General features: G+C 47.8%; 1 protein-coding gene across 1 annotated transcript; it reads left to right on the top strand.

Moving 5' to 3' along the window:
- Positions 1-409: 409 nt before the first annotated feature.
- On the top strand, positions 410-12,855 carry LOC311374862 (plasma membrane calcium-transporting ATPase 2-like; the record flags this gene model as incomplete). The annotated part of the gene is made up of 4 exons (XM_084490611.1): positions 410-860; positions 4,440-4,637; positions 7,484-7,741; positions 12,730-12,855. Coding segments are annotated over exons 1-4 (778 nt in total), but the record flags the coding sequence as incomplete, so codon positions are not given.
- Positions 12,856-13,594: the final 739 nt, after the last annotated feature.

Here is a 13,594-nt window from a genome sequence, read left to right as displayed (position 1 = left end):
GCATTTCCCAGACACATCAAGTTGTAACAGAGAAGCCTTAATAACCTCCAGATGGAATGGATACCACTGCCGTTGTGTAACTTCAACCTAACCTCTTCATGACCCATGTCTTATGGAGTTGATATTAATTATGTAAATGTTTCTGTCTTATGGAGTTGATATTAATTATGTAAATGTTTCTGTCTTATGGAGTTGATATTAATTATGTAAATGTTTGTCTTATGGAGTTGATATTAATTTGTAAATGTTTCTGTCTTATGGAGTTGATATTAATTATGTAAATGTTTCTGTCTTATGGAGTTGATATTAATTATGTAAATGTTTCTGTCTTATGGAGTTGATATTCATTTGTAAATGTTTCTGTCTTATGGAGTTGATATTAATTTGTAAATGTTTCTGCTGCTTCCAGATGTAGGCTTGTGACCTCTGACCTCCTCAGCCCAGGAAGAGAATGGAGGAAATGGATTCCTTCATGTCGGACACTCTGGACTCAAGCTAGCGACCTTTAGGGACCTCGAGGGAAACACGGAATAAACCACTAAGAAAGACGTCCGCTTCCATTTCCTGTTCTACTTTCCTGTTCTACTTCCTGTTCTCTACTTCCTGTGGTCCCGGAGCTCAGGCTCTCTACTTCCTCTGCTCTACTTCCTGTCGGAGCTCAGCCATGGCTAACAACTCGTTCCGCGGGTCGAAGCGCGGCCGGGCGGAGGCCAATCACAGCGCCCCTGAGTTCAGCGTCTCCGTGAAGGAGCTGCAGGCGCTGATGGAGCTGAAGGGCTGCGAGGGCGCCGCCCACATCCAGGAGGTCTACGGCGACGTGGGCGGGCTCTGCGGCAAGCTCAGGACCTCCCCCGTCAACGGTACCGCCTCCGCACCGCCACACACCCAGGGAGGGGCTAGACAGTACAGAGAGACAGACAGGTCACTAAGGAGCAGGGAGGGGCTAGACAGTACAGAGAGACAGACAGGTCACTAAGGAGCAGGGAGGGGCTAGACAGTACAGAGAGACAGACAGGTCACTAAGGAGCAGGGAGGGGCCAGACAGTACAGAGAGACAGACAGGTCACTAAGGAGCAGGGAGGGGCTAGACAGTACAGAGACGGGTCATTAAGGAGCAGGTAGGGGTTAGACAGTACAGAGACAGGTCATTAAGGAGCAGGTAGGGGTTAGACAGTACAGAGACAGGTCATTAAGGAGCAGGTAGGGGTTAGACAGTACAGAGACAGGTCATTAAGGAGCAGGTAGGGGTTAGACAGTACAGAGACAGGTCATTAAGGAGCAGGTAGGGGTTAGACAGTACAGAGACAGGTCATTAAGGAGCAGGTAGGGGTTAGACAGTACAGAGACAGGTCATTAAGGAGCAGGTAGGGGTTAGACAGTACAGAGACAGGTCATTAAGGAGCAGGTAGGGGTTAGACAGTACAGAGACAGGTCATTGAGGAGCAGGTAGGGGTTAGACAGTACAGAGACAGGTCATTAAGGAGCAGGTAGGGGTTAGACAGTACTGGAAGCTAAACACCCGGACCACTACTCAGGATAACACTATCGTGTTATCCTGCCTAAAGATGGTGATGGTGAGATATTGGTGGTAACCATGGTGATGGTGTGATGGTGTTTGTAACCATGGTCTCCGCGGGGTAGGAGATGTCACCAGGTGTGTTGCTGTTACCACCCGAGCTCCTCCCAGGGGGGAGGGGCTTAGCTTCCCACCCTCACGATTGAGTTCTACTGATGTATACATCCAATCAAATCAGACCCCTAATCACCTCCATCCAACACCATCACGCACACCCCTAACACCACCCACTGAGCACCACCTCAAAGACAAACTCTCCTTACACCACCCACTTAACACCACCACAACTATGATAAGGATTATGCCAAAACGCTGTCGTCATGACAGGTGATGACGTCACTCATCATGTTGTTAGTGCTGAGAGCTGATTGGCCGGGCGTGATGCTGACTCACCTGGGCAGAGCTATGGGGATGTGTCGATGTGTCCATGGGGAGGTGGGAGGAAGAGGACATGTCTGGACATGCCTTAGCACTCTGGTTATTTATAGACTGAGGACAGCTCACTTCGATCTTCTTTTCATTAAAGGTCCCACGGCATGAAAATTTCACTCTATGAGGTTTAACATAAATATGAGTTCCCCTAGCCTGCCTATGGCCCCCAGTGGCTAGAAATGGCGTTAGGTGTAAAACGATCACTAGGTATCCTGCTCTGCCTTTGAAAAAATGGACCATCCCGGGCAACAATCCCTTTCTCCTCCATGTCGCGGTTCAATCTGGACTTCAGGGAGTCAAAGCCAAAGTTCCTTTCCCCCAATTCCTTCTCAACCATGGCTGAGATAACCCCCACTACGAGTCTCGTTGTGGAAGTATCGGGAGTCCGCAACAATCCCTTTCTCCTCCATGTCGCGGTTCAGTCTACTTCAGGTTGATGTGGAAGTGGGAGAACCAGAGACGACGGAGAACCCGACAAGGTCGTTTGAGATTCATAATATCATCCGGAGGCGCACACAGCTTTTGGCCGTGATAATATATTTTATATTATTTAGATATAGAGGTCCAGGACTCCCGCCAGAGCACCCGGAGTGTTCTAGAATATTTACAGAACGGCCAAAAGCTGCGTGCGCCTCCGGATGATATTATGAATCCGGGCCATTGGATACAACCACTGTAAACACGAGCGCATGGTACCGTGGCCGCAAGCTGCTCAGAGCCACACCCCAACCCTCCACCTTGACCCGCCTCTCTCCGCCTCATTAGCATTTAAAGCTACAGACACAGAAACGGCACGTTTGTGGAAAGCGCATTGTGGGACTGGCTCGTAGTGGCTGTAATTCTGCACCAAAGCTGAATTTCGAGAATGAGTTTTCAAATACTGTATTTGGGGCCACTAACACCTATATAAAAGCATCCATATAGTAGCATGCCATGGGACCTTTAAAACATCAACTGGATAGTCTAGTGGCCAGAGTACCTCCTAACCCCTACCTGCTCCTTAATGACCTGTCTCTGTACTGTCTAACCCCTACCTGCTCCTTAATGACCTGTCTCTGTACTGTCTAACCCCTACCTGCTCCTTAATGACCTGTCTCTGTACTGTCTAACCCCTACCTGCTCCTTAATGACCTGTCTCTGTACTGTCTAACCCCTACCTGCTCCTTAATGACCTGTCTCTGTTCTGTCTAACCCCTACCTGCTCCTTAATGACCTGTCTCTGTACTGTCTAACCCCTACCTGCTCCTTAATTACCTGTCTGTCTCTCTGTACTGTCTAACCCCTACCTGCTCCTTAATGACCTGTCTCTGTACTGTCTAACCCCTACCTGCTCCTTAATGACCTGTCTCTGTACTGTCTAACCCCTACCTGCTCCTTAATGACCTGTCTCTGTACTGTCTAACCCCTACCTGCTCCTTAATGACCTGTCTCTGTACTGTCTAACCCCTACCTGCTCTTTAATGACCTGTCTCTGTACTGTCTAACCCCTACCTGCTCCTTATGACCTGTCTCTGTACTGTCCAACCTATCGACCTCACTTTCTTCCTCATCTCTGTTCCTCTTCTAAGTTATTAGCTAGTTAGATGTCAAGTTAGAAGCTAGTTAGATGTTACATTATAACATCTAACAGCTAATAACTTATAACATCTAACTTTAACAGTTATAAGTTATTAGCTGGTTAGCTGTTATAAGCTACTATCTAGTTAGATGAACAGAAGCTGGAGTGGTTGTGAAGGCCTCGTCGTTATGTGCCTGGAGGCGGGCGTTGGGGGGGCTGTCAGAGACGGTTAGCTCTGCTACTGTTCATCCAGTCAGAGGAGGAGCCCTCACTTTTAGCCCGCAGCTGGTTAGCAGCAGTGCTATCGTGCCTATCCATGGTGCGTTACCATGGGTACGGCAGTCCATGGTGCCATTGCCGTGGATGCAGAGACACATTGGGACCATGCGGTATGGAAATACGCATGTGATGGAAGTATCCCGTGACATTTACATAGCTCCTCCCACGTGAGTCACGTCACTGAAGCCATCGTTTACACCTCAGCCCTGTCTCCCTGATCAGCTGCTCTCAGGCTCTGATCTCGTCTTAGACCTCTAGAGCTAGGGTGCTAGGATACCTAGCACGCTAGGATACCCAGGGTGCTACTAGACCTAGCACGCTAGGAGACCTAGCAGGCTAGGAGACCCAGGGTGCTACTAGACCTAGCACGCTAGGAGACCTAGCAGGCTAGGAGACCCAGGGTGCTACTAGACCTAGCACGCTAGGAGACCTAGCAGGCTAGGAGACCCAGGGTGCTACTAGACCTAGCACGCTAGGAGACCTAGCAGGCTAGGAGACATAGGGTGCTAGGAGACCCAGGGTGCTAGGATGCTAGGAGATTTGATCCACCCGCTCCTTGGTCCTGAGCTCCTGTCTCCTCTCCTCGGTGCTCAGGGCTGGACGGGACGCCCGAGGACCTACGGAGACGGAGGGAGGAGTTTGGCAAGAACCTCATCCCTCCCAAGAAGCCCAAGACCTTCCTGCACCTGGTGTGGGAGGCCCTGCAGGACGTCACCCTCATCATCCTGGAGGTGGCGGCCATCATCTCGCTGTCCCTGTCGCTCTACAACCCCCCCGACACCAGGAGGGAGAGTAAGTCCACACTCCACACTCTCACCCCATCACCACAGGGCCAGCTCCACCAGCACAGCCTTAACCACAGCTCCAGTCTCAGCTGCAGAGCACCTTCTACCACCCCCTCACCCTCCGTCCTCTAAAGGACTCAGAGGAGAACCTCCACCAGGAGAACCTCCAGACCCAGAGGAGAACCTCCAGACCCAGAGGAGAACCTCCTCCAGGAGAACCTCCAGACCCAGAGGAGCTGGAGGAGGACCCAGAAGGGGCTTCTCCCCCAGGGACGTCAGGAGGGTGCGGGGTTAGAACTGGATGATTAATGACTCTTCTCAGTCAGTTACCGCTAGAATACTTTGTTATTCCAGCTCAGTGTATTTGATATAGTTCAGGTAAGGCCATTTGGAGGAACCAGCCAGAGGATCCAACCCCAGAAATCCAGGCCTCCTTCCAAAGCCCCTCCCCCAAAACACAGGACTAGTGCGCTAGCTGTAGCAGCAGGTGGGCCTAGCCTGGTGGAAGGCTCCGCTTCACATTGGAGAGGTTTTCCCTCAGGGCTTCCTGGCAGAAAGGGCCTTTTGCCGAACCGTAACCCTCAATGTGACCAAGTAGTTGTGCTGCTTTAAGCTAAACACACTGAAAACTGGAATTTGTAGACAAATGAACTGGCAGCTAAATCTGAAAACAACACGAGGAACAAAGCCGTCCTCCTGGCCGAAGTGTTTAACTCGTTCCTCCTCACTACACGTACTTAGCTCTCCATGCTACTTAGCTCTCCATACTACGTCACCTGACGACCTTAAGCCCCTCTGGCAGAGAGCTCCAGGCAGCGAGCCCTGGGCAGAGCCTCCTGCTCGCTCAGGCCTCAGATTACGGTCAGGGTGCGTGCAGGCGGTAGGCTGACGGACAGGGGGGCCGTCCAATCATGTCATTCGGCCACTGGGATGATGTTTTACAGGTCTGCCACAGACACCACAGTCAATCTTCCTTCTTTTTGATTGATTGCTGACAGGATGTGAAAAGTTATACAAATATGACAAAATGCTTCTTAAATAAGTTGCCTAACCGACACTTTACTCTCTTGTTATGGTTATCTTATTAACTATACTTGGTTTAAGTTTTCACATTCAACCGTCTACATTCAGTTCTGATCCACTGGCACCAGTCAGCTGATGGTTCTGATCCACTGGCACCAGTCTGCTGATGGTTCAGTTCTGATCCACTGGCACCAGTCAGCTGATGGTTCTGATCCACTGGCACCAGTCTGCTGATGGTTCTGATCCACTGGCACCAGTCTGCTGATGGTTCAGTTCTGATCCACTGGCACCAGTCTGCTGATGGTTCAGTTCTGATCCACTGGCACCAGTCTGCTGATGGTTCTGATCCACTGGCACCAGTCTGCTGATGGTTCAGTTCTGATCCACTGGCACCAGTCAGCTGATGGTTCTGATCCACTGGCACCAGTCTGCTGATGGTTCTGATCCACTGGCACCAGTCTGCTGATGGTTCTGATCCACTGGCACCAGTCTGCTGATGGTTCTGATCCACTGGCACCAGTCTGCTGATGGTTCAGTTCTGATCCACTGGCACCAGTCTGCTGATGGTTCTGATCCACTGGCACCAGTCTGCTGATGGTTCTGATCCACTGGCACCAGTCTGCTGATGGTTCAGTTCTGATCCACTGGCACCAGTCAGCTGATGGTTCTGATCCACTGGCACCAGTCTGCTGATGGTTCTGATCCACTGGCACCAGTCTGCTGATGGTTCAGTTCTGATCCACTGGCACCAGTCTGCTGATGGTTCAGTTCTGATCCACTGGCACCAGTCTGCTGATGGTTCTGATCCACTGGCACCAGTCTGCTGATGGTTCTGATCCACTGGCACCAGTCTGCTGATGGTTCTGATCCACTGGCACCAGTCTGCTGATGGTTCAGTTCTGATCCACTGGCACCAGTCTGCTGATGGTTCAGTGTTGTCGTTTGGTATTGATGATCAAAGGTTGTGTAAGGATCATTTGTTTATAAGTGTCAGATTGTTTCCCAGAGGCAACCTTCATCATCCTCACCATGTCACTTCCTCATCACCTAGCAACTTGTCTCCTCCTGACGGTTGTCCTGGAGACAACCTCATATCCCTTCTGTCTCTTTGGACGGGGAATGAAACCCATGAGGAGAGATGCTTTATCATCCCAGGCCCCTCATTAGGTGAGAGGGTGAGAGAGATGGTGAGAGTAAGAGAGAGAGGGGGTGAGAGGGTGAGAGAGATGGTGAGAGTAAGAGAGAGAGGGGGTGAGAGGGTGAGAGAGATGGTGAGAGTGAGAGAGAGAGGGGGTGAGAGGGTGAGAGAGATGGTGAGAGTGAGAGAGAGAGAGAGAGGGTGCAAGAGTTAGGGAGAGGGTGAGAGGGAGTGAGAAAGGGTGAGAGAGAGAGTGGGAGTGAGAGTGGAGCGAGTGGGAGTCATGGTAAGAGTGAGAGAGAGGCTGACTAGTAGTCGTTGTAGTCAGACCTGCAGCACCTCCAACAGGGAAGGAAGTGATGTCACTCTGGGTTGGGTGGTGTCCAGAGAGGAAGTGATGTCACTCTGGGTTGGGTGGTGTCCAGAGAGGAAGTGATGTCACTGGGTGTCGGGTGGTGTTCAGAGAGGAAGTGATGTCACTGGGTGTGGTGTCCAGAGAGGAAGTGATGTCACTGGGTGTGGTGTCCAGAGAGGAAGTGATGTCACTGGGTGTGGTGTCCAGAGAGGAAGTGATGTCACCGGGTGTGGTGTCCAGAGAGGAAGTGATGTCACCGGGTGTGGTGTCCAGAGAGGAAGTGATGTCACTGGGTGTGGTGTCCAGAGAGGAAGTGATGTCACTGGGTGTGGTGCAGACTGCGGCCGGGCGGCGGGCGGCGTGGAGGACGAGGGCGAGGCGGAGGCGGGCTGGATGGAGGGCGCGGCCATCCTGCTGTCGGTGGTGTGCGTGGTGCTGGTGACGGCCTTCAACGACTGGTCCAAGGAGAAGCAGTTCCGCGGGCTGCAGAGCCGCATCGAGCAGGAGCAGAGGTTCTCCGTGGTCCGGGCCGGCCAGCTGCTGCTCGTCCCCGTGGCCGACATCCTGGTGGGAGACGTGGCCCAGGTCAAGTACGGTGAGGACTCCTCTCCTCTCTCCTCTCTCCTCTCTCCTCTCCTCTCTCCTCTCTCCTCTCTCCTCTCTCCTCCTCTCTCCTCTCTCCTCTCTCCTCTCTCCTCCTCTCTCCTCTCTCCTCTCTCTCCTCTCTCCTCTCTCCTCTCTCTCCTCTCTCTCCTCTCTCCTATCTTCTCCTCTCTCCTTTCTCCTTTCTCCTCTCTCCTTTCTCCTCTCTCCTCTCTCCTCTCTCCTCTCTCCTCTCCTCCTCTCTCCTATCTTCTCCTCTCTCCTCTCTCCTTTCTCCTCTCTCTCTCCTCTCCTCCTCTCTCCTCTCTCCTCCTCTCTCCTCTCTCCTCCTCTCTCCTCTCTCCTCTCTCCTCTCTTCTCCTCTCTCCTCTCTCCTTTCTCCTCTCTCCTCCTCTCTCCTCTCTCCTATCTTCTCCTCTCTCCTCTCTCCTCTCTCCTTTCTCCTCTCTCCTCCTCTCTCCTCTCTCCTATCTTCTCCTCTCTCCTTTCTCCTCTCTCCTCCTCTCTCCTCTCTCCTCTCTCCTATCTTCTCCTCTCTCCTCTCTCCTTTCTCCTTTCTCCTCTCTCCTCCTCTCTCCTCTCTCCTATCTTCTCCTCTCTCCTTTCTCCTTTCTCCTCTCTCCTCCTCTCTCCTCTCTCCTCCTCTCTCCTCTCTCCTCTCTCTCCTCTCTCCTCTCTCCTCCTCTCTCCTCTCTCCTCTCTCCTCCTCTCTCCTCTCTCCTCCTCTCTCCTCTCTCCTCTCTCCTCTCCTCTACTCTCTCCTCTCTCCTCCTCTCTCCTCTCTCCTTTCTCCTCTCTCCTCCTCTCTCCTCTCTCCTATCTTCTCCTCTCTCCTCTCTCCTTTCTCCTCTCTCCTCTCTCCTTTCTCCTCTCTCCTCCTCTCTCCTCTCTCCTATCTTCTCCTCTCTCCTCTCTCCTTTCTCCTTTCTCCTCTCTCCTCCTCTCTCCTCTCTCCTATCTTCTCCTCTCTCCTCTCTCCTTTCTCCTCTCTCCTCTGATCTCTCAGAGGAGATCATGTTGATTTATGTTGATAAATGTTTGTATGTATATGTATATTTAAGCAATAGATCACGACAGGCTGTGGTATGTGCTCATTAAGGGGCGTTCACCCCCTTAACTGTGGTATAATGAGAACATTTCACTGACTGAAGTCATCTATTGCTTTTGGCGAAATGAAAGTCATAGACACCCTCAATTTTGAAAAAACGAGAAAGTCGGAAAAGCACTTTTTTAACAAATACAAAAAAGTAGTCCCTCCTGGCTGCCGGCAAAGTGTGTGGCGGATGCTATGCAACACACTGTAGCGTCCTTCAGAGAGAAGGCTAGAGACGGTAGCTCGGTTCACCGTTAGCCTAATATTGAGTTCACTCACCGTGTGCCTATTGCTTTACAACATTTCCACCCTCTCCATCAACCAACATGTTTTTAGGCTTCAGTGAACTATGCTATTGCTTTTATATATAAATAAACAACAGTTCACGTTAGGCGCGGAGTGATACTGGACTCCGTAAACTGAACGGGCGTCATAGCTGTGTGTATACGCTCAATATACAACAGTTGGGGACCAATCAGATCGCTTGATTTAAGCCACCCGTTTTAGTATATATATATATATATATATATATATATATATATATGTGTGTGTGTATCTATGTATGTATGAGTGTGTGTGTATATATATATATATATATATATTAGTGCTGGGCATAGATTAATTTTTTTAATCTAGATTAATCTCACTGCAATCTTGGAGTTAATCTAGATTAATCTAGATTAAAATGGCTCATTTGAATTCTGATGAAGGCATTCAAAATATGTGTGCGCTACTTAAATAATGACCAGAAGTAAGTCCTTGAGAACGGGTTTCTCAGGCCAGCTGGTCCATTAGACCAGAAGCCCATCTCCTGTTTGGAAAATGCATCAAAAACTGCTTGATAAAGTTATTGGTAATGAAATATGAAATAATGTTCAGTAAAATGTATGTGTTTATGTAATTGTTTATTCAGATAAACACAAAATAACCAGTAGGCAATTTAACCAGTACAGGCAATTTGAACAACCCCCATTTCTGGGATAATATGACATTAATTGAACAACTGTAGGCCTACATGAGAGGTCATAAAGAACTGTTCAGTAACTTTGTGACATGGCTTGAGTCAATCAGTCCAACCTCTACTTCTCCTTCTTCCACCAGTCACTCAGACAGACGAGCTTGTTCACATTTTCTGGTGACAAACTAGATCGCCTCTTCTGTACAATATGGCCTGCTAACGAGAAAAGTCCGGGTTTGTCCGCCACTTTCAAGTCAGCAACTACGAGCGGTACCCTTGGCTCACAGCCTCCGAGGAGCACTGCAAATTGTATTGCTGGGAATGCCTGTCAGTGTTTCCCACACATAGGCCAATGTGTGGCGCTGCGCCACAGATTGAACAACGAGCGCCACAAATTGATTCCGCTTTTCTTATTTATTTATTTTTACATGAACGCGATTTTGAAATGTAACTCCGCCATCCCGTAATCGCGCCCCCGTAATGCTGCCAGTCCGACATGTTCCCATTCCGACAGTCCCGTGCGCGTATGCAAATTAGCCATGTGCGCCAAACAGAAGAAGGGTAGGGCCCTTCTTCTGTTTGGCGCACATGGCTAATTTGCATACGCGCCCGGCGCAATTGACTTTCTACACCGACGCATGTGTCGTTGCTAGTTTGCACCCGGCGCAAAGCTGATTTTCCCCAGCAGCAACCAGGCACCACTGCACTTGCATGTTAAATATTATGATGTCAAAGATTATTCATACGTGTGAAACTGCATAGAAATAGCGTGTGGATTGTGGAAACATTTTTTTTCCATAGGGCTGCATGAATGAACATGAATGAAGTATAGTAGGCTATGCCATGCGTTAAAATAATAACAATAATACATTCGAGCAAAGTATATTCCAGGCTTCCAAAACAAAATCTAGTTTTAGGGTAAATGATTGGTTAAATGATTTGGGAAAGAACAGCTGATACAGCGGTAAGTTGTACTTTTAAATCAATGCATCTGCAAACACCGTACAGCAAACACATATGTTCTTGACCCAGACATCGTGTACAAGCCCATTACTTTAGGATTGATGAGTATTTGATCGTGAGAAAACATAGTTTTACCGCGAGTGAGTATTTAATAGAATGAATGAATGCGGGTGATGCTTGGTGCGCGTGTGTGTGCGCGCCCATCTGTCTAAACACACGCAAATTAAACACGTAAGTGTATGAGAAGGAAATCGAGTCAGTCGACCTAATAATGATGGCATTAAGAGGTGGATTAGTTTATGTAGGACACCAGTGAAGGAATAGGTGTGAAATGCACGGTCCGCCACTGGGTCCCAGACCCAACTTTGAGAATAGATTAACGGCGATAATTTTCTTATCGCGCGATAAGAGTCTCGCGTTAACGCAGCACGTTAACGCCGTTAACGGCCCAGCACTAATATATATATAGTAGTATTAAGTGATGGAATATATATGGTGGTACTAAGTGGTGCTGTGGGCTCCAGGGGACCTGCTGTATCTATATATACTGTGTATACTGTATGGTAGTATTTAGTGATGTACTGTATATATATATATATATATTGTGTATACTGTATGGTAGTATTTAGTGATGTACTGTATATATATATATATATATATATACTGTGTATACTGTATGGTAGTATTTAGTGATGTACTGTATATATATATATATATATTGTGTATACTGTATGGTAGTATTTAGTGATGTACTGTATATATATATATATATATATATACTGTGTATACTGTATGGTAGTATTTAGTGATGTACTGTATATATATATATATATATATATACTGTGTATACTGTATGGTAGTATTTAGTGATGTACTGTATATATATATATATATATTGTGTATACTGTATGGTAGTATTTAGTGATGTACTGTATATATATATATATATATATATACTGTGTATACTGTATGGTAGTATTTAGTGATGTACTGTATATATATATATATATATTGTGTATACTGTATGGTAGTATTTAGTGATGTACTGTATATATATATATATATATATATATACTGTGTATACTGTATGGTAGTATTTAGTGATGTACTGTATATATATATATATATATATTGTGTATACTGTATGGTAGTATTTAGTGATGTACTGTATATATATATATATATATATATATACTGTGTATACTGTATGGTAGTATTTAGTGATGTACTGTGTATGTAGTATTTAGTGATGTCCTGTGTATATATATACTGTGTATACTGTATGGTAGTATTTAGTGATGTACTGTGTATGTAGTATTTAGTGATGTACTGTGTATATATATACTGTGTATACTGTACGGTAGTATTTAGTGATGTACTGTGTATATATATATATATATATATACTGTGTATACTGTATGGTAGTATTTAGTGATGTACTGTGTATACTGTACGGTAGTATTTAGTGATGTACTGTGTATATATATACTGTGTATACTGTATGGTAGTATTTAGTGATGTACTGTGTATGTAGTATTTAGTGATGTACTGTGTATATATATACTGTGTATACTGTACGGTAGTATTTAGTGATGTACTGTGTATGTAGTATTTAGTGATGTACTGTGTATATATATACTGTGTATACTGTACGGTAGTATTTAGTGATGTACTGTGTATATATATACTGTGTATACTGTATGGTAGTATTTAGTGATGTACTGTGTATGTAGTATTTAGTGATGTCCTGTGTATATATATACTGTGTATACTGTATGGTAGTATTTAGTGATGTACTGTGTATATATATACTGTGTATACTGTACAGTAGTATTTAGTGATGTCCTGTGTATATATATACTGTGTATACTGTACGGTAGTATTTAGTGATGTACTGTGTGTATATATATACTGTGTATACTGTACGGTAGTATTTAGTGATGTACTGTGTATCTGTGGGCTCCAGGGGACCTGCTGCCAGCTGACGGAGTCCTGATCCAGGGGAACGACCTGAAGGTGGATGAGAGCTCTCTCACTGGGGAGTCCGACCATGTCAAGAAGACCCTGGACAAAGACCCCATGCTCCTCTCTGGTACCCCCCCCCTCCTCTCTCCCCTCCTCTCTCTCTCCTCTCCTCTCTCCTCTTTCCCCCCTCCTCTCTCCCCTCCTCTCTCCTCTCTCCTCTCTCCTCTCTCCTCCCCTCTCTCCTCTCTCCTCTCCTCTCCTCTCCTCCCCTCTCTCCTCTCTCCTCTCTCCTCTCCCCCCTCCTCTCTCCTCTCTCCTCTCTCCCCTCTCTCCTCCCCTCTCTCCTCTCTCCTCTCTCCTCTCTCTCTCCTCCCCTCTCTCCTCTCTCTCCTCTCTCTTCTCCTCTCCTCTCTCCTCCTCTTCTCCTCTCCTCTCTCCTCTCCTCCCCTCCCTCCTCTCTCCTCTCTCCTCTCTCTCTCCTCTCCTCTCCTCCCCTCTCTCCTCTCTCCTCTCTCCTCTCCTCTCTCCCCTCCTCTGTCCTCTCTCCCCTCTCCTCCTCCTCTCCCCTCTCCTCTCCTCTCCTCCCCCTCCCTCTCTCCTCTCTCCTTTCTCTCTCTCTCCTCTCCTCTCCTCCTCTCTCCCCTCTCTCCCCTCTCCTCTCCTCTCCCCTCTCTCCTCCCCTCCCCTCTCCCCTCTCTCCTCCCCTCTCTCCTCTCTCTCTCTCTCTCCTCTCTCCTCTCCTCTCCTCTCCTCTCTCTCTCTCCTCTCTCTCCTCTCCTCTCCTCTCTCTCCTCTCCCCTCTCTCCTCTCTCTCTCTCTCCTCTCCTCCCCTCCCTCCTCTCTCTCTCTCTCTCTCCTCTCTCCTC

This window comes from Micromesistius poutassou, assembly GCF_964030765.1.
Source record: "Micromesistius poutassou genome assembly, contig: SCAFFOLD_1292, whole genome shotgun sequence".
In the NCBI taxonomy this organism is placed as follows: domain Eukaryota; kingdom Metazoa; phylum Chordata; class Actinopteri; order Gadiformes; family Gadidae; genus Micromesistius; species Micromesistius poutassou.
This window is presented reverse-complemented; position numbering and strand designations above follow the sequence as displayed.